At 41.5% G+C, this 25,475-nt stretch overlaps 1 protein-coding gene across 1 annotated transcript in view; it reads left to right on the top strand.

The window, feature by feature from the left end:
- NSUN3 (NOP2/Sun RNA methyltransferase 3) overlaps positions 1-25,475 on the top strand; it is a 90,697-nt gene that overhangs the window by 14,153 nt on the left and 51,069 nt on the right. Inside the window, exons 3-5 of the mRNA XM_075542439.1 lie at positions 4,407-4,750; positions 22,131-22,285; positions 23,001-23,122. Coding sequence (XP_075398554.1) covers positions 4,407-4,750; positions 22,131-22,285; positions 23,001-23,122 — 621 coding nt within the window. The remainder of the gene's footprint in view (positions 1-4,406; positions 4,751-22,130; positions 22,286-23,000; positions 23,123-25,475) is intronic.

Below are 25,475 nucleotides of genomic sequence, written 5' to 3'. Positions count from 1 at the left end.
ATCAGCCACCTTGCTTGGACTCGACAGACATTGAGGGTAGGCGGGAGAGTGGGAACGCCTTATAGTGGACAAAAGAGCAGGCGTCAGATATGCCCTGATTAGATGTTATTGGGAAGCTGGAGGTAGGCTACACACAGTCTGGGCACTTTATATGACTGGTGAGCTACATAGAGTCGGTTCTGACACATAGCAACCCTCTATAAGAACAACACAACAAAACCATGCCTGGTCCTGCAAGGCCCTTATAATCGTTATGTTTGAGCCTATTGTTTGTTCAACACTGTGACAATTCATGTAATTGAAGGTCTTCCTCTTTCTCACTGACTACGATGTCCTTCTCCAGGGCCTGGTCCCTCCAAAACATGTTTAAAGTATGTGAGACAAAGTCTCAACCATGAATTCTGGCTCTACTTCTATGGACTTCTGGAAGTCCGTGTCAATTTCAATATTATTTTGCAAGCCATAATTCAAATACATCAATTCTCTGGCCTTTTTTTGGTTCACCTTTCTCTGTACATATGAGGTTATTAGAAATGTCGTCGTTTGGGTCAGGTGCACCTTAGTCTTCAAAGTGACATCTTTGCCTTTTAACACTTTAAAAAAGACTTGTGCCATAGATTTACCCCAGTGCCATATGTTGATTGATTCTTGACCGCTGCTTCCATGAGGGAGCCTAACGGGCTGGAACAAAAACTAAGGGACTGTTCAGTTGTTAATCAAGCCCTGGACATTTGGGGTCCATTGTTACAAAATTGCATGGCTTCCTACACTGGTAGCTGCAGATCATAGTTTGCATCTGGACTGGGTGTTGCAAATAATGGGTCACGGTTCTGATTGTATATATAACAGAGCCCTGTGGTGGGGGAAAAAGGATAGACAGTTTTAAGTTGAGGGCTCAGGATAAGCTGAAACTAGTAAAAGTTAAAGAAAACATATTCCAGAAACTTCCTATGTGGGGCTGAGTTTATGTTATGAGCTATCAGAAACTTAATTTCTTCTGTTGAAGGTCTTGGTTTGCCTAGCTGCTAAAGAGTCCTAGTAATCTAAGATTGCTTCCTCCTGCCTTCAGTTTTTGTTTCTCATTCTGATTAGGCTTTTTCTCCTAGTCTTTCAATGACTTTCCATCACTTAGAAAATTCAAAAACTTTATCATTTTATGATTGGCCCATTAGGACCTTATGACCAACCATACCAGACTACTCTTAGGTTCCTGAATGTCATCCTTGCTCCTATATCTCTTCTGACTTGTTTTTATGGAACTCTTTTTTTTGCCATTTAACATATGTGATAATACACAAATACAAATAGTGAAGAGTGTTTCTAAACTATATATAAAAGTAATAAGCTGGAGGCACTTCACTGAGGGACCTGAAAAAATGTGCACATGTGCAGAAAACTATTGTGGTTGTTGTTGGAAAGACTTAATACAAAAAAGATTTTGATTCTCCCCACATTTAATGCATGGAACGTAGTCATCGTCAAGATGGCTGTATCCATAACTACTTGTGTGTGGGGGGGGGGGGCTTCAAAATTTCCATTATATCTTAATTCCAGTTATTCCCAAACATTTGAAGTCCCTCAAATGAGCATGTATTTTGGCCCATATGTTTAACTGACCAATTGATTTTAAGGTCTCTTTGAAAGAAATATCCACTTGAGAACACCTTGAGAAACCCTGACAAAGGAAAATGGACAGCGAGGTATCAACCAGTTGCCAAAGGGTGGGCACATCCTTGAAGCAGGGCATTTTAGTTTACTTTCACTCAGTTCTGTTCTTGCCATTACCCTGTTACTATTGAACTCAAAACTCTGGTAGATTTTCACCCAGCTTGGAAGGTAACATTAGGATGGACTGACATAGATTTATTATAATGGCATGCATTGATTTCAGTTTGGGGTCCATTTCCTTTAAAAAAACAAACTGTGGTTCCCAAATGTAATGCTGGGGATCAGCAACATCAATAGTACATGGAAACTTGGCAAAAATGCAAATCCTCTGGCCCCACCCTAGAGCCACTAAGTCAGAATTCTAGATAAGTAGTTCAGCAATCTTTTTTATAGACCCTTGGGGTGGTGGAAAGGTTACGGACTCAACTAGCATCTGAAAGGTTGGTGTTTCAGACCCACGCAGAAGTGGCTCGGAAGAAAGGCCTGGGGATTCTTTTCCAAAAGATACAGTCTTAACTCTGGAGTGCGGTTCTGTTCTGTGACATAGGGGTCACCATGGGTTGAAATCTACATCATCACAATAAAAAAAAAAGCATGATAAAGTTGGTGAGCCACTTTTTTGAAGACACAGCCACCCTTCAGAATGGCTGAAATAGATATACCCTCCATACTTAGAGTCACGCAAAGGAGAAATCGGTTTTACATACAATTATCCTCCAATTGTAATTCACACCACACATTGTGAATCACAGGTGTTACATTTCAATCCAGCCATTTCTCACATACGCACTTCCTGGGTGTGTAGCAGCTGGAATTTATTTAACTGACCATGGTTAATGAGGCTACCAAATAACTCAGCTGGAAAGGTCAACTAATAAATAAATGCACTATTTCTTGCTGCATCGTCTGTCAGTTGATGTGAGTTTGTGGCTGTCAAGAGATCTAACTCATTAGACGGAATGCAAAATCAGGAAAGTAAATCTGTCGAGGGGAAACCTGCACCATCAATCCATTAGTGATTTTTAAATCATCCTTGCTTTTGCAGCCTCTGAGGCCCTGTGGAGTTCTTACCTACAGTTAGGTTTCCATATTTTGTTTTTATCTCTATTAGAGGAACACGTTAGTGCAAATTCCTTTTAACAACCTTTAATGATAGTCTCCCACTGCCTCCTCACTTGCCCCCAAACACATGAACAATGTTAGTCTCTTTTTTAAGTACTGCCTCTTGGAAGAGCATTTCCTCATGCAAAGATGGTAGCCTGCAATCTGTTTGACAGGCTTATATGACAGCACCCTTGTGGCATTGTAGGTTATGAGTTGGGCCACTACAAGATCCACAGTTCTAAGGCAGCAGCTACTCAAAAGAGAAAGACAAGGCAGTCTACTCCTTTAATGATTCACTTTTAGAACCTCTCAGGAAGGAGCCCTGGTGGAATAGTGGATTATGTTGGCTTGCTAATTATCGAGTCAGTACTTAAATCCACCAGCTCCTCTGCAAGAGGAAGATAAACCTTTCAACCTCAGAAACTCAAAGGGGCAAATTCTACTCTTTCCTGTAAGGTCATTGAGTCAGAATCACCTCTGTGGCAATGAATTTGGCTTTTTTTTTGTTACTGTTTAAGCCCCAAAGGGCAGCTCTACCGTTAGGTTTCCTGGGTGAGAAATACCTTGGTTCTTGGTTTCGTAAGAGAAAGAATTCACACTGAAGCCTGGTTTGTGATCCAAGTGGGTTTCCATGAAGGACAGATGAAGTTTCAGGCTTTACAGCCACAGAACACGGGCAACCTGACGGCACTGCGCACCCACACGTGGTTGCCTGAGCCAGGGAGACTGCAGCATGGCCTACCAGAAGGCACAGAAGCAACTGAAAAGAGGGCAGTGGTCTTGAAGTTCCAGCCTTTAGGACTGTTGGCTGTGGGACATGGTCCAAAGTACTAGTTGACCCCAGTGGCTGAATTAAGCCCACCTGGCCTGGTTTGGGCCTACCCCCATGTACTGCCTCCCTGGCTCAAGGGCCTGAATTTGGAGCATCCTGCTCTGACATCCCTGCTTCTTGCTACCTAATACTCCTTTGTTCTATCTGGTCACTATGAGTAGTCATGGCAGTGAAGTTGCTTTGGATGTTTTAGAATGATGTAAAGGCTGACCAGCTTTTTCTTTTTGTAAGATGTTCACAGGCTTGAGACTAGGGTGATGTGAATGAAGCATCCTTCCCAGGCCCTGCCCGAAGTAAAATTTAAGACATTCTTAAAAATTCAGTAGTCAAGATAAATAATATTTCAATGCAATATTTAAAAAACCAAATTGAACACAATATATCCATGTTGGACAAAATATCGAATATCTAAAAGAATTATTAGCAGTGTCACTTAGGCTGAGTCATATTGAAGACTGAGGCAGAAGGGATAATAATACTGATCATGTCTGTAAAGATTTCACACATGAAAATGTATAACTAGGACCACATTCAGCCAACTTCCTTTGCCTTCTGGATTGTCCAGACTCCTTGCAACCCCATGGGACAGGTAGATCTAGCCTGTAGGTTTTCCAAGGCCGGGATCCGTAGGTTAGCGTCATGCCTCATCTTTCTCCCATGGAGCACCCGAGGGATTGGAACCACTGGCCTTAACCAAGGAGCCAACATGTTTCTTATTTATTTAATTAGGAGCAGAAAACCATATTCTTTGTATGGTACTAATATCGACACACCCCCTCCCCTCATTCTTTTTTATTTCTAGGGCTATACTAACATCTCCATCCTGCTGGCAATATGCTGTTCTGTTGAACCGATTCAATTATCCTTGTAAAATAGAAAAGGATTTACATTTGAAGGGCTATCACACCCTCTTTCAAGGATCTTCACCCTATTATCCTGAATCACTGAAGTGTTACCTTAGCAGCAGTCCAGACCGAATGCCTTCTGAAAGACACCAAGTGGGAACCCTGAAGAAATACTACCTGCTGAATGCTGCCTCCCTTCTCCCAGTGCTGGCTCTGGAGCTCAAGGATGGGGAGAAGGTGCTGGATCTGTGTGCTGCTCCGGGGGGCAAGTCGGTAGCTCTGCTGCAGTGTGCTTATCCAGGTAAGGGTTCACACGGGGGGTGGGAGTGTTTCCCCGCCAGGATCGACAGTATTGAAATATCCACTTGCTTTCAACTGCGTTTAAAGTATATGGGAGAAATGTAAGATTTGCGTCTGTGGGACTTAAAAGCTTGAAAACTACAGTGTGATGTAACGTAGAGATCATGACAGAGGAAATCTGTGTAAATGAGATTTCTTTCAGTTACTGAAACCCAGCAGATAATTGGAAACAGTAGGGCAGCATTTTGTCAATACCTAATTGCCAGATAATGGGTGTCCTGGTAAGCATGCTGAGTATCACCAAGTAAAAACCAACCACAACCCCTCCACCCCCATGCCACCCCCTGATTTTGCCTGTGAGTCAATCTCTGTTCGTGATAATTGCATGTGCTGTGGAGGTTTCGAAGCACTGCATTCCATCGTGTCTTCATGGTGCAATCTTTTGGAAGTTCATCACCAGGTCCTTCATCTGAGGCACCTCTGGGGAGAGTGGAACCACCCACTTATCAGTGAGTACACCACCCAGGGACTCCATTCACCCTGGAGAATCTTGTATTGATCTTCTTCTCCTGCTTTTCTGCAGCACAACATTTTAAATCCTAGAATACAAAGCTCAGGGGTTTTTTTTGTTTCTTTTTTAAACGTTTTATTAGGGGCTCATATAACTCTTATCACAATCCATACATACATCAATTGTGTATAGCACATCTGTACATTCATTGCCCTCATCATTTTCAAAGCATTTGCTCTCCACTTAAGCCCTTGGCATCAGATCCTCTTTTTTCCCCCTCCCTCCCTGCTCCCTTCTCCCTCATGAGCCCTTGATAATTTATAATTATTTTTTCATATCTTTCCCTGTCTGACATCTCCCTTCACCCCCTTTTTGGTTCTCCATCCCCCAGGGAGGAGGTCACATGTAGATCCTTGTAATCGGTTCCCCCTTTCCAACCCACTCACCCTCTACTCTCCCAGTATCTCCCCTCACACCCCTGGTCCTGAAGGTATCGTCCACCCTGGATTCCCTGTGCTTCCAACTCCCATATGCACCAGTGTACAACCTCTGCCCTATCCCGTCCTGCAAGGTAAAATTTGGATCATGGTAGTTGGGGGGAGGAAGCATCCAGGATCTGGGGGAAAGTTGTGTTCTTCATCAGTACTACATAGCACCCTGACTGACTCATCTCCTCTCCTAAACCCCTCTGCAAGGGGATCTCCAGTGGCCGACAAATGGGCTTTGGGTCTCCACTCTGCACTTTCCCCTTCATTCACTATGGTAAGATTTTTTTTTTCTGATAATGCCTTATACCTGATCCCTTAGATATTGAGGGAGTACCTTAATACTAAGCCTACAAATATAGGCACATAGATCTATTTCCCCATCCTCATATATATATTTGCATGTACATGTCTTTGTCTAGACTTCTATAAATGCCCTTTGCCTCCCAGCTCTTTCCTCTACTTCCCTTGACTTTCCTCCTGTCCCACTATCATGCTCCGTCCTCACCTGGATTTCAGCAATACCTCTTCATTACATTACCCTTGATCATGCCCTACCAGGCCTCCCACACCCACCTCACCCCCAATTTGGATCACTTGGTCAGTTTAAAAAAAAAAAATTTTATTGGGACTCATACAACTCTTATCACAATCCATACATCTCAAGCACAGTTGTACATCTTTCCCTCATCATTCTTAAAACATTTGCTTTCTACTTGAGACCTTGGCATCAGTTCCTCATTTTCCTCCTCCCTTCCCTCTCCCGCCTCCCTCTTGAATCCTTGATCATTTATAAATTATTACTATTTTGTCATGTCTTACATTGTCTGTTGTCTCCCTTCACCTACTTTTCTGTTGTCCATCCCCAGAGAGGAGGTTATATGTACATCCATGTAATCAATTCCCCCTTTTTGCCCCACCTTCCCTCCACGCTCCATGTATCGCCACTTTCAGCACTGGTCCTAAAGGGATCATGTGTCCTGGATTCCCTGTGTTTCCAGTTCCTATCTGTACCAGTGTATATCCTCTGGTCCAGCCAGATTTGTAAGGTAGAATTAGGATCATGATAGTGTAGGAGAGGAAGTATTTTGGAACTAGAGGAAAGTTGTATGTTTCATCATTGCCACAGTGCACCCTGACTGGCTCAATTCCTCCCGGTGACCCTCTGTAACGGGATCTCCAGTTGCCTATAGATGGGCATTGGTCCCCAATCTGCTCTCCCCCTCATTCACAATGATAGATTTTTTTGTTCTTTGATGCCTGATACCTGCCCCCTTCGACACCTAATGATCACACAGACTGGTGCACTTCTTCCATGTGGTCTTTGTTGCTTCTCAGCTAGATGACTGCTTGTTTGCCATCAAACCTTTAAGATCCCAGATGCTATATCTTTTGATAGCCAGGCACCATTAGCGCTCTTCACCACTTTTGCTTATGCACCTAGTTGCCTTCCAAAGGTCAGCTTTTGTAACGTCATCATTCGGCCTCAAAGTTCTAAGGAAGTTCTATCCAATGGAAAGGTAATGTGAAGTACATATATCATTTAAATTTTTTGAGCAGTTACAGTAAAAAATGTAGAAACAGGTGAAGTGAATTTTAAGAAGACGTTTAACCTAATGCTTTGTTGCCATTGAGTTGATTCTGACTGACGGTGAGCCAATGCGTATAGAGTAGCACTACTCCATGGGGTTTTCAAGGCTGTGACATCTTGGAAGCAGATCACTGTGCCTGCCTCCTGAGGTGCCTCTAGGTGGTTCAAACTGCCAACCTTCCTACACTAGTACCCAACCCTTAACTGTTTGTACCATTCATTTATATCCAAAGTTTGATACTTCAGTAAGTCATCAAAAGAATAATTACTTATGAAATATTTTGCATTCATTTTTCCTTGCAGTTTTAAAAATCAGTTCGTATTTTATACTTACAGCACACTTTTGTTGAGAGGAGCCACATTTCAAGTGCTTAATAGTCACATGTGGCAAGTGACTAACGTTCTAGAGGATTACAAATAAATTGACTTATTATTAGTATAAAAATGCTGAACTATATGTACTGTACATTTCTATATCAAAGTAAGTGGTTATTGTATATTACTTTCAGTATTGCGGTGGGACTTTTTAAAGAATTAATTCAGGTCTCTTTGAGTGGATGTTATTTATGACTGAATGAGACGGGGTTTAGCATCAATTCTAAATGGATTTTATTTTACTGATAGTTTTGTGTTTAATAGATGTAAATGCTGAACAATTTTGTTCACATAGATAATTAGAAATGGCAGGAATTGTGTTTGATAGTTTCATCCATTCTTTAAACTCCTGAGTTACAACCAAGCATCATTTTGAAGGATTAGGTAAGTCCTGGTCATGTAGTGGATTATGATTTGGGCTGCTCACCATGAGGTCAGCATTTCAAGTCCACGAGCCACTCTGCAGGAGAAAGATGAGGCTTTCTGCTCCTGGGAAAATTAACAGCCTTTAAACCGCACAGGAGCAGTTCTGGTAAGTCCTGTAGGGGTGTTATAAGTCAGAATTGGCTTGATGGCAGTGAGTTTGTTTTTTAGGATTTTGGTTAAAACTATGTTATTGATGTTTTCTGTGAGAAATTATAGCCAAAACATTTGTTATTATTGTTTGAGCTGAGGCTTCATCTAAGGTGCCCTGGTGGTAAAGTGCTGGGCTGGTACTGGAGTACGGTAGTTGGTGGGTTCAAGCCCCCAGCTATTCTTGGGGAGAAAGAGGTGGCAGTCTGCTTCCAGAAAGATTGACAGCCTTAGATACCCTATCTGGCAGGTCTACGTTGTCCTTCTAGGATTGCTGTGAATTGGCATTCCCTTGATAGCTATGGGTGGTAGAAGGGGTATTTGTTTTTACTTACCCTGTCTGTGTTGTTTTTGTATTTGTGGTATGAGTTGGGGTGCCAGGGCTCCCCCCCGCCACTAATCACGGGTTCAGTAAGCACAACTCTACGGTTGAGATATATAATCATTATATTAAAGTCGAGAGCATGAGAGATAGAAGAGAGAGTCAAATAATGGATTCAGACACAGTTCATGGCAGCATGTGCACCTCCTGGATGGCCATGATCTTACCAGCCAGGTCACGTGCAGCATAGGCCAAAGGGAGGTGAGGTGAAGATTGGGCAGGAGGTTGGAGAGCCGGGCCAGAGGACCCTGTTTATTGCTAACCAAGCATTATATCTCCTTCGGAGGGCATGATTGCAGGTAACCACATGTCACAGGAAGGGGCAGTACAGTAGGCATATACATTGTAGGAAGGGGATGTATGATAAGCGTGACAGGAAGGCGATGAGCTAGGGATGTGCCCATAGGAATGGAAGGTCTAGGGGTATACATGTGACAAGATGGGCGGACCCTAGATTCATGATGGCAGCCTAGCCTAAGTCATCCTTGGGAGGGTTTGACCTCTCTGGGGTCTCCTACAAGGAAACAGACAACTACTATCCTTATCAGACGGGAGTGGGCCCTGTTTATTGTGGGATAAACAGTGGTGTCTGCTTGGTCTAGATGGCTGATAACCTTTAGGGAGAATAGCTCTGACCTACTTCTGATGACCTCCAAGTGTATAGTCATTCACAAGCAGCTAAGTTTGTCATGTATTTGTGGGAGACAACTTGGGAGAAATCCTTCTGTTTCCTACAAGTATTCTTATTTGTTACAAGGCAAACTTAAATTTATGTATATAATTTTTAGTTTTGAACAAGGTGGAAAAGGAATGCCAGATTACCCTTTTGAAGAGAAGACATTTTAATCCTAAATTAGTGGGCTGTGAATATTTTACGGGCTTCTTGTAGGGGAGGTGATTTTATTAGGAATCCAAAGGCAAGCTGATATATCCTACAGATTTGAAGTAGTTCTTCCATCAAGGGCTATGTTTCATAGCCTTTGTTCCAGTGAAGTCACTCTTGATCTATCTAACTGGACCAATGATAAAAATTTATAAAGAAGTACAGATGTCTTCACGCTGGTGCTCAAAGTCCAAATTAGGCTAGCTACAGTGCTTGAATCTGAGATGCAAAAGCAATGCTAGTTAAAGCTTTTATAAGCAAAACTTAAAATGATGGCTGCCCTAATTATATATTTATCACCAAATTTATTTTAAGCACTAGTTTTTATTGTTGCTCAAGAGGCTTATAGTTTGTTTGGGTAATTTCAAAAATCAATCTCCTCCTTTGGTTGCCCCGCTGTTCCACCTGCCATCACTTGATGGGTCATTCTTATCAAGCACAGTCTTGATAATGTCCTGCCTGGCCTTGACAGAAAAGGAGCAAACAATTCTGATTCTAAAAGAGAGGATGACCTAGCTTGCTGGAGTCACTTGGCCCAGTTTCTTGCTGAGCTTTATATCTGCTGAGCAGACTCCACTACACAGGTCTTCCATAGCAATTCACAGCAGGCCTGCAGCCTACAGTGTCTGGGTCTGGGAGGTATTGGCATACTCCCCGGGTGGCTTGCCTTGTTGATTTTGGAGTAAACATTTGAGGTCTTGACTCTTTGTACAGACACAGGCCGTGGTGCTTACAGAAGCTGACTCCATTGCTGGGGCCATTTCCCCAGTTCACAGCAGCCAGACATGGGTGGCTGGGGGAGGGGAAGGATGGTGGGAGAAGCAATTTTTCTACCAGATGCGATTCCTTGTTGATTCATTGATTTGTCACCTGTTGCTTGTCTGTTGTTCTCTCCTTTGCCAAGCCTGGTGATAAGATTTTAAACCCTAATACAAAGCAAAGAAATTTCCTTACTAAATCATGATTGGCAGATCAATTCATCAGAGTTGCAGGCTGGATTGTAGAAGTAGGAAACGCAACCTTGATGGGGAATAGTTATACTATTGCAAACTAGAAAAGTTTACAGGATTGGTTCAGGAACCCTTCATCCACCTTGATTAGGGTTGATTCATGACCATGAAACCTGGTACTCCCAAGGAGGGTAAGGGAAAGGTTTGGGGGAGAATGATCTACATATAGCCCCCTCCCTGGGGGATGGACAACAGAAAAGTAAGTGAAGGGAGACATCGGACAATGTAAGACATGACCATGTAATAATAATTCATAAATTATCATGGGTTTGTGAGGGAGGGAGGGAGGAGGGAGGGGTGAGATGAGCTGATACTAAGGGCTCAAATAAAAATAAAATGTGTTGAGAGGGATGATAGGAACAAATATACAAATGTGCTTGACACAATGGATGGATGTATGGATTGTGATAAGAGTTTTATGAGCCCCCAATGAAATGATTTATAAGAAAAGAAGAAGAAAATGAGAACATATATCCACGCAAAGGCTTCTATGAAAATGATCATATTAACTTTATTCATAATAGCCTCAAACCGGAAACAACCCGAGTTTCCATCAACTCTTGAGTCAATAAACAAATATGATAATCAATTTTTTAAAAAGCAGGAAAGACAGAAAAGAAACCTTGGTGTCCCAAATTCCATCAAAGACATACGAAGGCAAATTCTTAAGGGCAAGCTTGCTCCTCCCTGGGCTGGCCAGCAGCCTGTGGATGCCAACGCTTTTTGCATATTGCTGGTCAAAGGTTAGAATCTATGTGGAATCTCAAAATGAATTTAGGGTTTCCACTGCAGACCATAGCCTCAAACGTAAGCTCTCATGCAATGCCCAGGACTGTATTAATCCCAGCAGCCATGGGCCTGTCTACTCCCAGGAATACTGACAGTCTCAGAAACCTGCAGGGGCAGTTCTACTTTGTCCCATCTGGTCCCTGAGAGTTGGAATTGGTTCGATGGCAGTGAGAATATTAATCACATTTTGTAAATCTATGTTTGTAAAATATTTTTAGTAGTATTTGCTTCCACAATCATTTGCTTTGCTTCTGCATAAAGTCATTCTGAAGCCCCAAGACTCTGAGGAGCACCACTTGATGAGTTGTTGGCATTCATTACCCCATTTAACCCTTCCAGCCCCATGCGTTGTATATTACTGCCCTGTTTCTGAGAGGACATTGAGGAAAAGGGTAGTTAATGAGCTTGTACAGGTAAGTGGCAGAGCTGGGACGTGTATTCAAATTGTCACTGAAGTATGCTAGCTTCTCTCTTCTGGGTTCTCTCAGTATTACCAAACTGCTGACTTTTCTGTTAATGGTGTCTTGGTGCTAGGGATAAGCTCCTATTTATCTTTGTGTTTGCAGCAACTAGCACTTTGCTTAATGAACCTTATTGTAGTTGTGCTCTCAAGTATAGTTTAAATGAGTTTCGATTCAGTTTTAATGAATTTATTATTACTTTTTGTGTGTGGATTTGTAACATTGCTTCTGTAGAAGTTAAAAACTTTACTATTGGTCTTCACATAATTTTTAGGACATTAAACAAAATTACCATTCCATTTGTTACATTGACAAGACTTTAAAAAATAATTAATAAGGGGTTTTAAAGGTTAATTGGCAGAACTGGATATTTTTTTAAAAATTGAAGTAAGGTATAATAAAATAATTGAACGAAGTATACTAACAGTTTTCAATCATTTCCCTGGACCAAAGGCTGAACTTTGCAGGAATTTAAAAAATTTATTTTCTTTTCTGCTTAAATGAAAACAAAAAATTACCAAGAATTTGTGTACTGTTTACAATTTAAGCTTTAAACTAATGATGTCTATGTGTGCATACACACAAGCACGTGTGCACCCATGAGCAAGTACTTATGAAATTTGGATTATGACACTCTATATAGTGTATGTTTAAAATTTTAACCAAACTAACACTATTTCAAATAAAAGTCAAATCTCAGCAAAATAATGATATAGCATAAAGCTATCTTTCAGCTATTTTAAATTGCTGAATTTAATCCAGAATTGAGAATCTTGATTAAGGCTATGATTTACTGCAAAGCTGCCCTGATTTTCATTCATAGATTTAAATATTCTTTATTATAATGTCAGGTTTCAAGTCAGTTCAAATTAATATGATAATGCCATGTTTCAGGTCATATACAGGGAGAACACCCTGTATTGCCAGCCATGAGAGGGTCAGTGTAAAGCTTTGGGAAGGACAGGCATGATGGAGACTTCTTTTTCTTATGTTATGACAGACTAGGTGTCCAGACCAGTACTACTGATAACAACATACACTAGAGGAAATATTATTAAGAACTATAAAATATTTTTAAATACTTTATACTCTCCTAGTTCTCACAGCCGAAATCCTACATTGATAGTGGGAACCTGGAATCTAAGTTGACCATTGAATTTTTTTTTCAACCTGAGATCATTTGCTTAACCTACCAAAACTTGCATGTTGTTTTTTACTGCCTAATGAACATACAGGCATAGAAAATAGAGCCAGGGACAGCATCTACTAAGAAGCTAACGTCTTGTAAAGCTGGGATTCTTAACGTGCTAAAACCTCCCTGTAAGGAGGAGACTGAAATGGAACTGCCTTGGTACTGGAGGGAGAAGGAGTGGAGTCACCATCGGAAACGTCATAACCGCAACTAAACTCACCCAGACCGCTACAGTGATGGGACAGCAAAAGGAGAAGCTGAGAATCAATCAGTCTTAAAAGCAGCTGGAGAGAAAGTCAATATGCCTTCAAAAGAATAGCCCTTACACTGAGGGTTGACTCTTGAACATAACAATGGGGATGGGAATTTAGAGAAATGGTATTTTCGGTGTGATGATAAAGATGATGATCAGTCCAGAAGCATATTCAACCAAATATCCCTCAGTTATGAAAGCTTATAGACATTTTTAGACAAGAAAAAAAATGTGTGAGAATTTGTGATCTACCAAGTTGAAGGAACAAGGAAAGCGATCCTAGCAAAAATATATTGAGGTAAGAAAAATGGGATCAATGTGGGAAGTTTGTAACAATTGACTATAGCAAACAGTGATAATCTTTTTTGGAGGAAGGTAGTTAAAAAAGAAATCAGAGGGGCTGCCCCAATCCCAACTACGTGGAGAGCCCCACCTCTCCGCAGAAGAATTTCAGAGGACAGCGCTGAAGCTACAGCTCAGAGAGAGGGACAAGTGTGATCAGAGCATACAGGAGAAAATGAAGGGAGAGGAAGAGAGAGTGGAACACATTCTGGCTCACCAAACCCTGAGGATGATATTCCTGCTCAGAGCAGCCAAAGCACAGAGAGGACCATAGGGCCAGCCCCACTACAAGACACGACCCATAGCGCTGACCCATAGCGCTATGGGGGACAACACTGGAGACACAATGTGGGAATTGCGCCCAATTTGATCCCACCACAGTGAGGCGAAACGCTAAGGGCATGTAACAGTGAGGCAAAAACGCTAAGGGGAACAGAGCAATGAAGTCCCTAGGGAATACCAAAAGTAGACTCTGAGGCCAGGGTGTGGCACCCATCAAACTCTACTAGAAAACACTCGTAAATGTCAACAAACAGACCTTGAACTATTTACAGGCTTTTCTTTTTTTAATTTCTTTTTGTTGTTGTTAGTTTTTTGTTGTTGTTTTGTTTTCATTTGTTGCTTTGCTTCTTTGTATATATTAATACCTCTGCAGGTCTAGATAAGATAGGCAGGATAAACAATCTGGAGGAGAAAGCAACGGGAACGATGGTTTCAGGGGGACATGGAAGAGGGGGAGGTGGGGAAAAAGGAAGTGGGGGTTAACAAACCCAGGTACAAGGGAACAACAAGTGATCCAAAGTTGATGCTGAGGAGGGTGTAGGAGGCCTGGTAGGGCTTGATCAAAGGTAATGTAACTGAGAGGAATTACTGAAACCCAAATGAAGGCTGAACATGTTAGTGGGACAAGATGAAAGCAAAAGGAAATAAACATATGTATGATTATGGGGAAATAGATTTATGTGATGTATTTATAGGTTTAGTATTAAGGTAGCAGATGGAATTTGGACCTACTCAGGTACTCCCTCAATGTAAGAACACTTTGTTCTATGAAACTGGAATTCCATGATGCTCACCTTCCCAACAGGATTGCTGAAGACAAAACGGGTACATAAGCAAATGTGGTGAAGAAAGCTGATGCTGCCCGGCTTTCAAAAGATATAGCAGGTTTGAGGTCTTAAAGGCTTGAAGATAAACAAACTACCATCTAGATGAGAAGCAACAAAGCCCACATGCAAGAAGCACACCAGCCTGTGTGATCACGAGGTGTTGATGGGATCAGGTATTAGGCATCAAAGAACAAAAAAAAATCATATCATTGTGAATGAGGGGGAGTGCAGAATGGAGACCAAAATCCCATCTGTAGCCAGTTGGACACCCCCTTACAGAAGGGTCACATGGAGTACACCAGGCAGTCAGGGTACAGTATAGCACCTATGAAACATACAACTTTCTTCTAATTATGTAATGCTCTCCCCTCCTCCCCACTCTCATGATTCCAATTTTACCATAAAAATCTGGCTAGACTAGAGGATATACACTGGTACAGATAAAAACTGGAAACACAGGGAATCCAAGACAGATAAACCCCTCAGGACCAATAATGACAGTAGCAATACCAGGAGGGTAAGGGGAAGGTGGGGAAGAAAAGGAGAGCCAGTCACAAAGATAATCTACACATAATCTCCTCCTTGGGGGATGGACAACAGAAAAGTAGGTGAAGGGAGACATCGTACAGTATAAGATATAACCTAATAATTTATGAATTATCAGGGCTATGTGAGGGAAGGAGAGGGAAAAATGAGGAGCTGATACCAAGGGCTCAAGTAGAAAGAAAATGTTTTGAGAATGATGATGGCACAAATATACAAATGTGCTCGACACAATGGATGGATGGATGGATTGTGATAAGAGTTGTATGAGCCCCCAATCAAGTGATTTTTTAAAACAAACCAAAACAAAAAACATAAACTCAAGTGAAATCTAAAGAAAATATCTTATAAATTAGAACAGAATGTCATAAAAATATTCTTATATCATTTGGGAGTGTGAAGCCTGCTTGACATGAAAGTGTTTAAAGTCTGTATGTTAAAATCCCTAGAGATATCACTGAAAGATTACAAGCAGACTGTCAAAATTTAGATGAGAAAAGGTGGAAATGGCGTGAAAGATGACTGAGACACGATTCCCTTCCTTTAAGACTCTTAGGCAGTGTTGCAGACTTTGGGGGCTGCAGTGGATCCAGCTTATGTGCCTCCACAGAGCCGTTTGATCTTACCCGTGCTCCATCACTCACCACAGACTTGAACTGATTCCAGACTGGAGAAACCCTAGGAAAGGTTTGGGCCATCCCCACAATTGCCTGATGTTAATGCTCCCCCTGCTTCACATTGAGGAGCTTCTTCAAGGCTGTCAGTTGACAGGCAGAGATCACCACACCTGCATATTTGGCCTTGAAAACCTCTGGCTTCCTTAGCAAATGCCTGGAGGGGCCAGGCAACAAACTCCGAAGTGTGTGAACTATCACATTCGGGAATAGGTGAGATTTAGGTGATAAGAGGGAGCCGCAGATTGAGTGCTTTTTCTTCTCTCTCCGCACATCACAATTTCTCCCAAGGATCAGTCATTTTTAGACTGTGGACACTTCCTGAGAGGCTGAGCACAGCCAACTTGATTATAAATCCTCTTGTGTTTGCTTTTCCTTCTTCAGTGATTTAATTCTCCCCCCTCCCTTTACTCCTGCTTTTCTATCTGAGCTTGTACTCCCTCCATTAGCTGGTGTCTTGTGCTCTCAGACTAAGACAACTGCTTTCCACACCTGTGATGCCGCCAAGGTGTTCTCTAGCTGATGTCCTCATAGCACGACTGTGTAAATCCAGTTCCAGGAGGCTGAGATCATCCACCTCTGATGCCAAATATGTGGTGCCTAATAAGTCCCACTCCACATGCCAGCTGCTTTCTGTAGAAATCACAGCTTCCCTGGGCAGCCAAGAGAGCAACCCACTCACTACCACCACCCCCTCCCGCCCCAAGCTGCATGCACGCAGCCCTTTGTCTCTCATCTCTGGTCATCCAGGGCCTGGTCAGTGGGTGCTGCCTGGACTCTGCTATTTTCTAGCTTTTATACTCACAGAAGCTGGGAGAGTATGTTCTGATATCTGTGGACCTTTTTGGAAAGAGAATGAAGATTGAATTAGAGTTTTTAAAGTATTGCTGAAAGATTAGAAATAGAATGTAAAATTTTAGCAATCAGAACAAGTGACCATGGAAGAAGTCTTTCTTTAACCTGGCGGAATGAGGTCCAGGAGGAGTGTTTTTGAGCCGATGCTGTGCTTCCCGTCTAGGAAGAGCCACTAAGCCTCCATGTTCACATCATGCTTCGCAATGCTTAGCCAGCAGCAGACCCCAAGGTGGTCCCTCGTGGTCTGGTCAGCTCAGACTCATGGGCCACAGGTATGGTTTGGTTCTCAGGAACCAGAGCAAAGGCCAGAATGTCAGACTGCAAGGAGGTTGCACTTATTTATAAGCTCGCTCAGCAGTTCTCCCCAAACCACTGAAACTGAACTCGCTGTCTAAATAAAAACAGTGTATACCTGCGAGGTCTCTGATGGCACAAAGGGTTAAGCCCTTGGCTTCTAACTAAATGGCATTTCAGGTCTACAAAGACACCTTGGGATATAAGCCTGGTCATCTACTTCTGAACAGTCAGCAATTGAAACCCCTGTGAAGCACGGTGGGGTGCAGCCCCACAGTCTGCCCAGCAGAGGGGAGTGCCCAACTAAAGAAGGCAAGGAAGACAGAAATGGCCACAGGGGACTCAACTCCATTCTCAGGAGAATCCAGAAGAGGGAGAAGAGCCAGAGTTTAGTCAACAGTTACTTTTTGTAGCTCTTGAGCCATGCAAGTCTCTTGTCATTTATACATATCAAACAAATGGACAATGTACTAATCTTGATATTCCAAGCCTTCCGAGAGAATATACTTCAAAAGGAGTACAAAGCTTACCAGAAACAAAAGGAGCAAATGCTCCCAATGCTCCCTAAGATAAGGAGGGGAGCAAATGCTCTTTAACTGCCTACTGAGGAACCAGGCATCTGTAGGGGAAAGCTTAATTTAAGCATTAATTGAGTGTGTGTGTGGGGGGGGGGCGGTGGGGGGAAGCAGGCGGTGTGGATGTACTGTGGAACTGTGGAGAAATGTCCTTCTTGGAGTATTGTGTATTGAAGTGCTTTCCCATATTTCGGACTGCGGAGGCAACCTCACACTACGGTGACTTGCCAAGCCCTGTGGCACTGGGAGCGGGCCATGTATACTTCTTTTCTGGTCCTCAGTTTCCCACAAAGCACAATTATACTCTGACATGCCACCTGAGTGGGAGATTAAAAGATTGTATTGAAGTCTGACTAACTTGTACTTGGCTTTGTAGTCTAGATTTATTTAATAGATGATGGAAACTCATTAAGTTTTTTTTAACAGAATGACCATCAGAAAAAAAGCATATGCATTCACATAGATGATGTAAAAAATATATATATACATGTAAAGAATATATACATTCATTTATATTATATATTCATTTGTGTGAAGATAAGACAAAACTTTATCTACTTCTGTATTGGAGTTTGATCTTCCATCAATTCTCTAGCTCTGTTTCTTTGATAACGTAAAGATTGTTAACACGTTTTAGACAGTATTGCTTTTGACAGCCTACTTCCATAGAGTAGATTCAGATTTTAGTGAACACATGGTAAAGAGTAGGATTATTTCTTAGTGTTTCCGAGACGATACACCTTCACAGGAGCAGATAGGCTGTTGCTTCTCAAATGAGTGGCTAGTGAGTTTGGACCACTGAACTTGGGTTGGTACCTTTCTCCTTAACCCATTGTACTACTAGGGAGCCATTGCTTATATAAAGCATAAATAAACTCCAGAGACTGCATGAGTGTGCCAGTTTAGGCCTCCCTGAATGCAGTGATTCCTGTAAGAAAGGGCACATTCCTTGAGGGGACTCACAGTTAGATTTTGTGACAACTTGGTGGGCCAGAATTTTCAACAGGTAGGCAGTTGGTACACAGCCCATGATATGACCGCGTGGTTGGATGCTAATATACTCTAAGATGGATTCTATTGTAAGCAGACACATCGTTTTAAGAAGATTTGGGAAGAATGTAATCAAAAGAAAGTTTCTTTTTAGGATGTAGCTTACTCTAAATAAGTAAATGCCGTGAATAGCTTCTTCACTTTTTGTGGGTCTTGATCCAGCACAAAAATTAACCTTGGCTCTTGGGACTTGCACTTTTGGCCCAGCATATTGCCTGCTGACCCTGGGAGCCATGAGACCCTAGCCTCGGATAAGTTGATAATGGGCTCAGAAGCCTCTGAATATACTCGCTGTGGTCTGTCTTCTTCATTTTTGTGCTTGCTGGCTCAGCGTCCCCAGCAGCTACGGAGTCAGGAAAAGCCTCCTGTTTAAGATCAGACCAGGACTTTAAGCCAGAGCAGACCTGCCCATTTCTACAACTGTGTAACTCATTTCCTTAATATACAGTTCTCCCTCTTTCCTTTCCCCTTCTTTCTGTCCCTCCCTCCCTCCTCCTTCTCCTCATCCCTTCTTCCCATCTATACAAATATCGCTTCTCTTCTCTAGAGAATCCAGTCTAACACAAAGACCTTGGTAGATATGAAGTGATTATGAGGAGTTCTGGCTTTGCGGAACATACAACTTTTTAACCAAGATGTTTTCTGTCCCTTGTAATGAGAGTCTCATGTACATGCACGTGAGCTACCAACTGTTTGGACTACTGCAGGGACTTCCATTGAAGAGAAATGTCTCATGTGCTGTTTAGCAGCTTTTAAGCAGTCACATATCTACTAATATTTTGGTGCTATATTTTCCAAGAAGTGATAACATGTGGAGAGCAAGGAGTATAGACATATATAAAATATAATCCTGAGTAAATAGATGCTTACGATGTGTGTATGTATATGTATATACACACATCTCTAATAATATAGGTTCCCATTGATTGTGCAGTTGGTGGAGGGGGTAGGTAAAGAGTAATGGAGAAAAAAACGAATAGCAAAATATGTGATTATATTGATTTAAAACATTGCCTGTGAGTATATACTTAAATATATATGGTGTGATTAGTTATCAGAAGGTTAATGCTGGTTAATATCTTAGGTATTTAGTGCAGTCAACAAAAGCCCCCACGTGGAGGGGCTTAATAAACAGAGCAATTTTCTCCCGGTTAGGTGGCTAGAGGTTTGAATTAGGAGGACTAGATATGGAAGAAAGGTCTCTGTGGGTCAGGACAGTGTCTTCTCAGTTGTGGCTGATCTGGGAAATCTCCGGCCTCACGTAGGCTCTGTGAGAAGGAACCTTCTCAACAGCATAGAGCCAGGGCATGCTAACTGTATCATCACATTTCATCCTAACAGCCACTTTGGTAGTTAGATGGCTTTGTTTGCTAGGGCTGATGTAAACATAATACTGCAAGTGATTGGCCATAAGGAAAATAAATTTCCTTTCTCACCATTCCGGGGGCAAGAAATCAAACTAAAAGAAGACAAAACACTAGCATGTAGCTCTTCTTTGTCTATTTCAGCTTCTAGAAGCCAGTGATTCTTAAGAGTTCCTGTGCTTAAAAATCCAGGCCATGTCACCAACAGATTGATTTGCCCTCCACCCGTAGTTGCCTTCACGTGTAGCTTCACCTTTTGATATTTTTTTTATTTTGTAGCAATGTGCTTAGACATACTAAGTATAATAGACTACATAATTTACTCTTGTTTAGTAAAGTGGAGGGGCCATGAATAACAAGATCCTCAACAAGATGGATTGACACAGTGACGACAGCAGTGAGCTCAAACATGGCAACAATTGCTGGATGGGTCAGGACTAGGACTGGCTGGTATTGCCTTCTGTTGTACCTAGGGTCACTCTGAGTCAGAACTGACCTGATGGCACCTGTGTTAGGCCAGGTTGTCTAATGTAACAAATTCAGTGAAATATATGTATACAAGAGAGCTATCTATCAAGAAATAATTTTATATCAAGAAGGCATCCCAGCTCAGTCCTTAAGTTGCTCTTCAGATTCACATTGCTACAGGCTGGTGATGCAGAAAAGCGAAGCAGGAAACAGGAAGATCACAGGCTGATAGGTGCCATCAGGTGGACCCAAGGTTGATGGGGCTGTGCTAGGGTGGCGACAACACAGGGGGCCACCCCAGGAAGCAGGCAGAATTCCAGCAGGCAGGAAGGCAAAGGGGCAGAAAGAGAGACAGGGAGGTTTCTAGTTTCTTCTTCTTTGTTTTTTTCCAAGTTAAAAAAAATTATTGATAAACTAAGACTTAACAAAAAGGCAAGAATCCTGACACCGTGGGATACTGTTTCTGCCCTGCTAACCTCCGTCAAAAGATAGCTGAAGGTGGATGCTAGGATTAACTTTAAAAAAATGAGAAAACCCCACAGAATGAGGTGGACTGGGGTACAGCTGGGCCGTCTGGACACAATTCTCCTCCTTCCTGGAGAGGTTATAGTACTTCAACAGCCAGTTGGTCCTCAGAAGCCTTAGGGCTCGGCTGCTGACCTGTCCCAGCAAAGATCTTTTTTTGTGGAGGGGCACTCGCCACCTGCCCTCCTCTGCTGATTCTTGCTCTCCTTTCCCCCTAGTTTCTTCTTATAAGAAGTCCACACCCCCAAGGGACATCATCAGGCTGTGACCTGGTTGCAGATTAGACTCCACCCTACACTTTCATAAAAATTCAAGTTAACATAAAATCATCTACCACAACATGTAACAACACTTAGTAGCTAAGGGCCCTGCTAGAGCAAGAGGTAAGTTTTTGACTAGTGATTTGAATCCACCCAGCGGAGAGAGAATGACCTGTTTACTTGCTCCTGTAAACATCACAGCATAGGAAACCCTATGTACCAGTTCTAGTCTGTCACATAAGGTCACTTCGAGTCAGGATTGACTTGATGGCACACAATCACTCTTAGCAGCTAGGATTTTAAGAAGTCTCTGAGATGTTGAATCCCCGCAACCAAACCCACTGCCATCAAGTCAGCTCCAACTTATAATGACCCAATATAGGGTTTCTGAATCTATACATATTGACAGGAGCAGACAGCTGCTACTTTCTCACACAGAGTGGCTGGTTTTCTCACACAGAGTGGCTGATTTGAACCCACAACTTGAACTTAGCAGTCTAGTGTTTAGCTGATGACAAGGCTCAGATTTAGGAATCTGTTACTCTATAGATTTTCACATACACCCAACCCCGCTCAAGTGAAACTTGTTTGTGAGCTTTGAGAGACTGTGTATGCATGACGGCTGCAAATGTTTAATATGTGTGTCTGTCTGTATAATCACTTCTGTTTTTAAAGTTTAAGGTAATGTTTACGTCTGAATCCTATTAATGCACAATTATAATAAGGTGATTTCTTTCTAAAATGTATTTGGTGAAAAATGGAAATTTAACAATTAGAGTGCACTCATTTAAAAACATTTTCAATCCTTTGTATTTAGGTTATCTTCACTGTAATGAATCTGATCGTCTGAGGTCAAGGTGGCTTCAGCAGACGCTGGAATCTTTCGTCCCACAGCCGGTGGTAAATGTCATTAAAGTGTCTGAACTGGATGGCAGAGAAATGGGAGATGCCCGGCCTGAAGCATTTGACAAGGTGCTTTTATTACAGTGTGATAAACTGATGGATTCCAAATGACACTCCTGTTGTTACGCTGTTTTATTGTTTTCCATCAGCTCCTAGACACAGCCTGATGCAGTTTTCCAGAATGCTGGGAAAGTTGTGTAAAGTGAACAGGGAAGTAGTTTTATTGGATGATCAGCATGGTTCAAAGGAAGGGGCACCCATGCGCTTGGAGATTATGGGATGTTTCATATTTCCAGGTACTTCAAAGATACTTGGGAAGAGATCAGACATAATTTTGGTCAGAACACAAATGTGTGCACCACACTGATTTAATTCAGCCATATTTTATATAATATCTTGACAACTGAAGCATTTCAAGAAATCAAAATTAAAATATTAGTTCTTCAAAATAAATGCTAAGAATTCAGAAGTTTAGCGTTATCTGCTTAAATGAGTAATTTGTTAAAAAATTTTATGTAGGAGGACAGATTATCACATTGCATTAGTAGACATAGTAAAATCCTTTCCCTTTTAAAAAAAAAACAAATTCTGGGGAGGGGGAGTAATGATATATATATAATTAATGATACACATAAAAATGGCCTATGTAGGTGTATTTTTTCATTTTAAAAATACTATTACTTCAGTGCTGTTTGTTTTTCCGTGTTTTACGTTGTTTCCTTACGTACGACTGGCAGAAGATAGCGTTTCAGTGCATATTGGCAGTGTGTCCTCTTTTCTTTAGGTGTTAGTTGATGCCCCATGCTCAAATGATCGCAGTTGGTTGTTCTCTTCTGACTCTCAGAAGGCAGCCTGTAGGATAAGCCAGAGGAGGAAGTTGCCGATTCTACAGATAGAACTCTTACGGTAAGCGCTGTTGATACAAACATGCATTTTCATCCTTGTGTGGTGCAAGCTGTTAAATGCTCTCCCTTTTGCAGAAAAGTTGGTGGTTTGAATCCACCCAGAGATGCCGCCAAAGGTACAGCCTGGTGATGGGCTTCGGAAAGATCCCAGTGTAGGAAAACCCTGTGCATCTGTTGTGACTGCACACAGGGTTGCCAGGCGTCGGAATGGACTGCCTGCTGATTTAAATAGGTGTGACTGGACATTGTATAGAAATCACTGCCCTTGAGTTGATAGAGATGCTTGGGGACCCTCTAGGCTAGAGTAGAACTGCCCCTGTGGGTTTCAATGACTGATACTTTTTATGGGAGTAGAAAGCCTCATCTTTCTCCGTGGAGTAGCTGGAGGTTTCGAACTGCAGACCTTGTAGTTAGCAGCCCAAGATGTAGCGTGTGCCCATCAGAATCTCCAAATTGACGACTTCTGCTTGAGTGGCAGGGATTGTTCCTGCAAAGGCTGTACCGAAGGACCCAAATCCTCGTATTACAATGTGCTTCCTGCCACTCTCCAGGAAAAGCAGTGTAGCGGTACTTTGTCTTTTTTATGAAATGAGCTTTATGAGATGTAATATACCATAACAGTCACCCTTTAATAGTCTTTCAGCATACTCCGTGGGCATTGTTTCTTTAAAGGCCCAGGTTCTTTACAGTGGCTTGTTGCGCACAAAGACCATCCCAAGACCAGGTTTCCTTACTCCAGGCCAAGAGCAGCACTGCTCTGAGAATAGCCGGGGAACACGATGCGGTTTTTGGTAACGGCACATTGTCTCAGTGCGTCAGCTTCCTAGAAGTTGTAACCCGTTGCGAGCACTTACCTCTTTCTAAGACTTTTCCAGGAAGGCCTGGCCACCAAAAGGTACTTTGTGTTCCTTCAGAATAGAGATATTTGGAACATCCTTGCCCTAATTCCAAAATAGGTTTCCTTTTTATTTTACTACAAAGTAGTACTATAAAGTTTTTCTAGAATATTGAAAACATAGTAAAATAATCCCATATTACTCATCACCTCTAATAGGTGGAATGGGACCGAGTGAATTTGTGTGCACATTGGCCATACACTTTATTTCCAGCTCCTGACTGATATTTAAGAATGAATATGTACCATTACCAAAATATTAAAATGAACACTAGTACCTAGTTTTATTCCAATATCAGATGACGTATTAGGCCATTATGGTGATTCTTGCAGTATCCACCAGATAGTTCTTCTAACTATTTCTCATCTGGCTTTTCTCATTTGTTTATATGCTGGTTTACAGTTTTGTGGCCCATGGCAGCCCTTCTTAGACTATAATGCTACGACATTTTCAATAATTCTGTATTGTTCTCTTCAACTGCTTTGGTTACTAACTTGGATGTTGTATAGATCCTACTCTAGATTGTTTTTTTCTTCACCGAATTTTTTTTGGTCCTGCTTTTTTGTTAATGATTCCTGCTAATCTAAGTCTATTTATTTTATGTCTTATGGCATGCAATTTAAATAGTTTCAAATAATTCGATGCTCTTTAGCTTTGTATTTTTATCTTATACCATACAATTTGAATAGTTCTAAATATATTTGATGCTTTGTAACACCTTTGCTCTCTCTCGCTCATGCTGTGATAAACAACTAGACTTCCTAACAGTATAATTTTTCTTCTTTCTCTGATGACAGATCCTTTTCACATTAAAATAATTATTGCGCACTACCATGCCTTCTTTATTTTATATTCCATCTGTTATTTTTTACTCATATTGTATGAATTAATGCTATCTTTCTTCTGTTTCCCCTAGTCTCCTAACATTATTCCCATCAAGACCCATTAGTTACTAAATGTGGATAAGCCTCACCAAACCAAACTCACTGCCATCAAGTAAATTCTGATTCAGAGACTCTTGGAACTGCCATGATGGGTTTCTGAGACTGTAATCCTTTATGGAAGTAGAGTGCCTCATCTGGGTGGTGGTTTCAAACTACTGACCTGTTTTTAGCAGCCCAAAGCGTAACTACTGAAAGCGTTATCATTTTACTTGATCTCTCCAGAACATTTTAAAACCATAGATTTAGTTCTACAAGTAATACATGAAAATCTTTTTTTCTGGTAAAAACAAATCAAAATAATATAGATGAAGCAAAGGCTGCCTTAGCCATGTACCTGAATATCAACTTTCTTCACAGGGTTATAATCCATTTGATATACAGTCTTCAAACTTTTTTTCTATATATTTTATTAAATTGATATAGGAATACCAAAATATGCTAAATATTTTTTACTATAGCATCTATATTTTTATGAGCTATTTTTGTCTTTAATATTTCATATATACTTTGTTGT

This window comes from Tenrec ecaudatus, chromosome 2, assembly GCF_050624435.1.
Source record: "Tenrec ecaudatus isolate mTenEca1 chromosome 2, mTenEca1.hap1, whole genome shotgun sequence".
NCBI classification, from domain to species: domain Eukaryota; kingdom Metazoa; phylum Chordata; class Mammalia; order Afrosoricida; family Tenrecidae; genus Tenrec; species Tenrec ecaudatus.
This window is presented reverse-complemented; position numbering and strand designations above follow the sequence as displayed.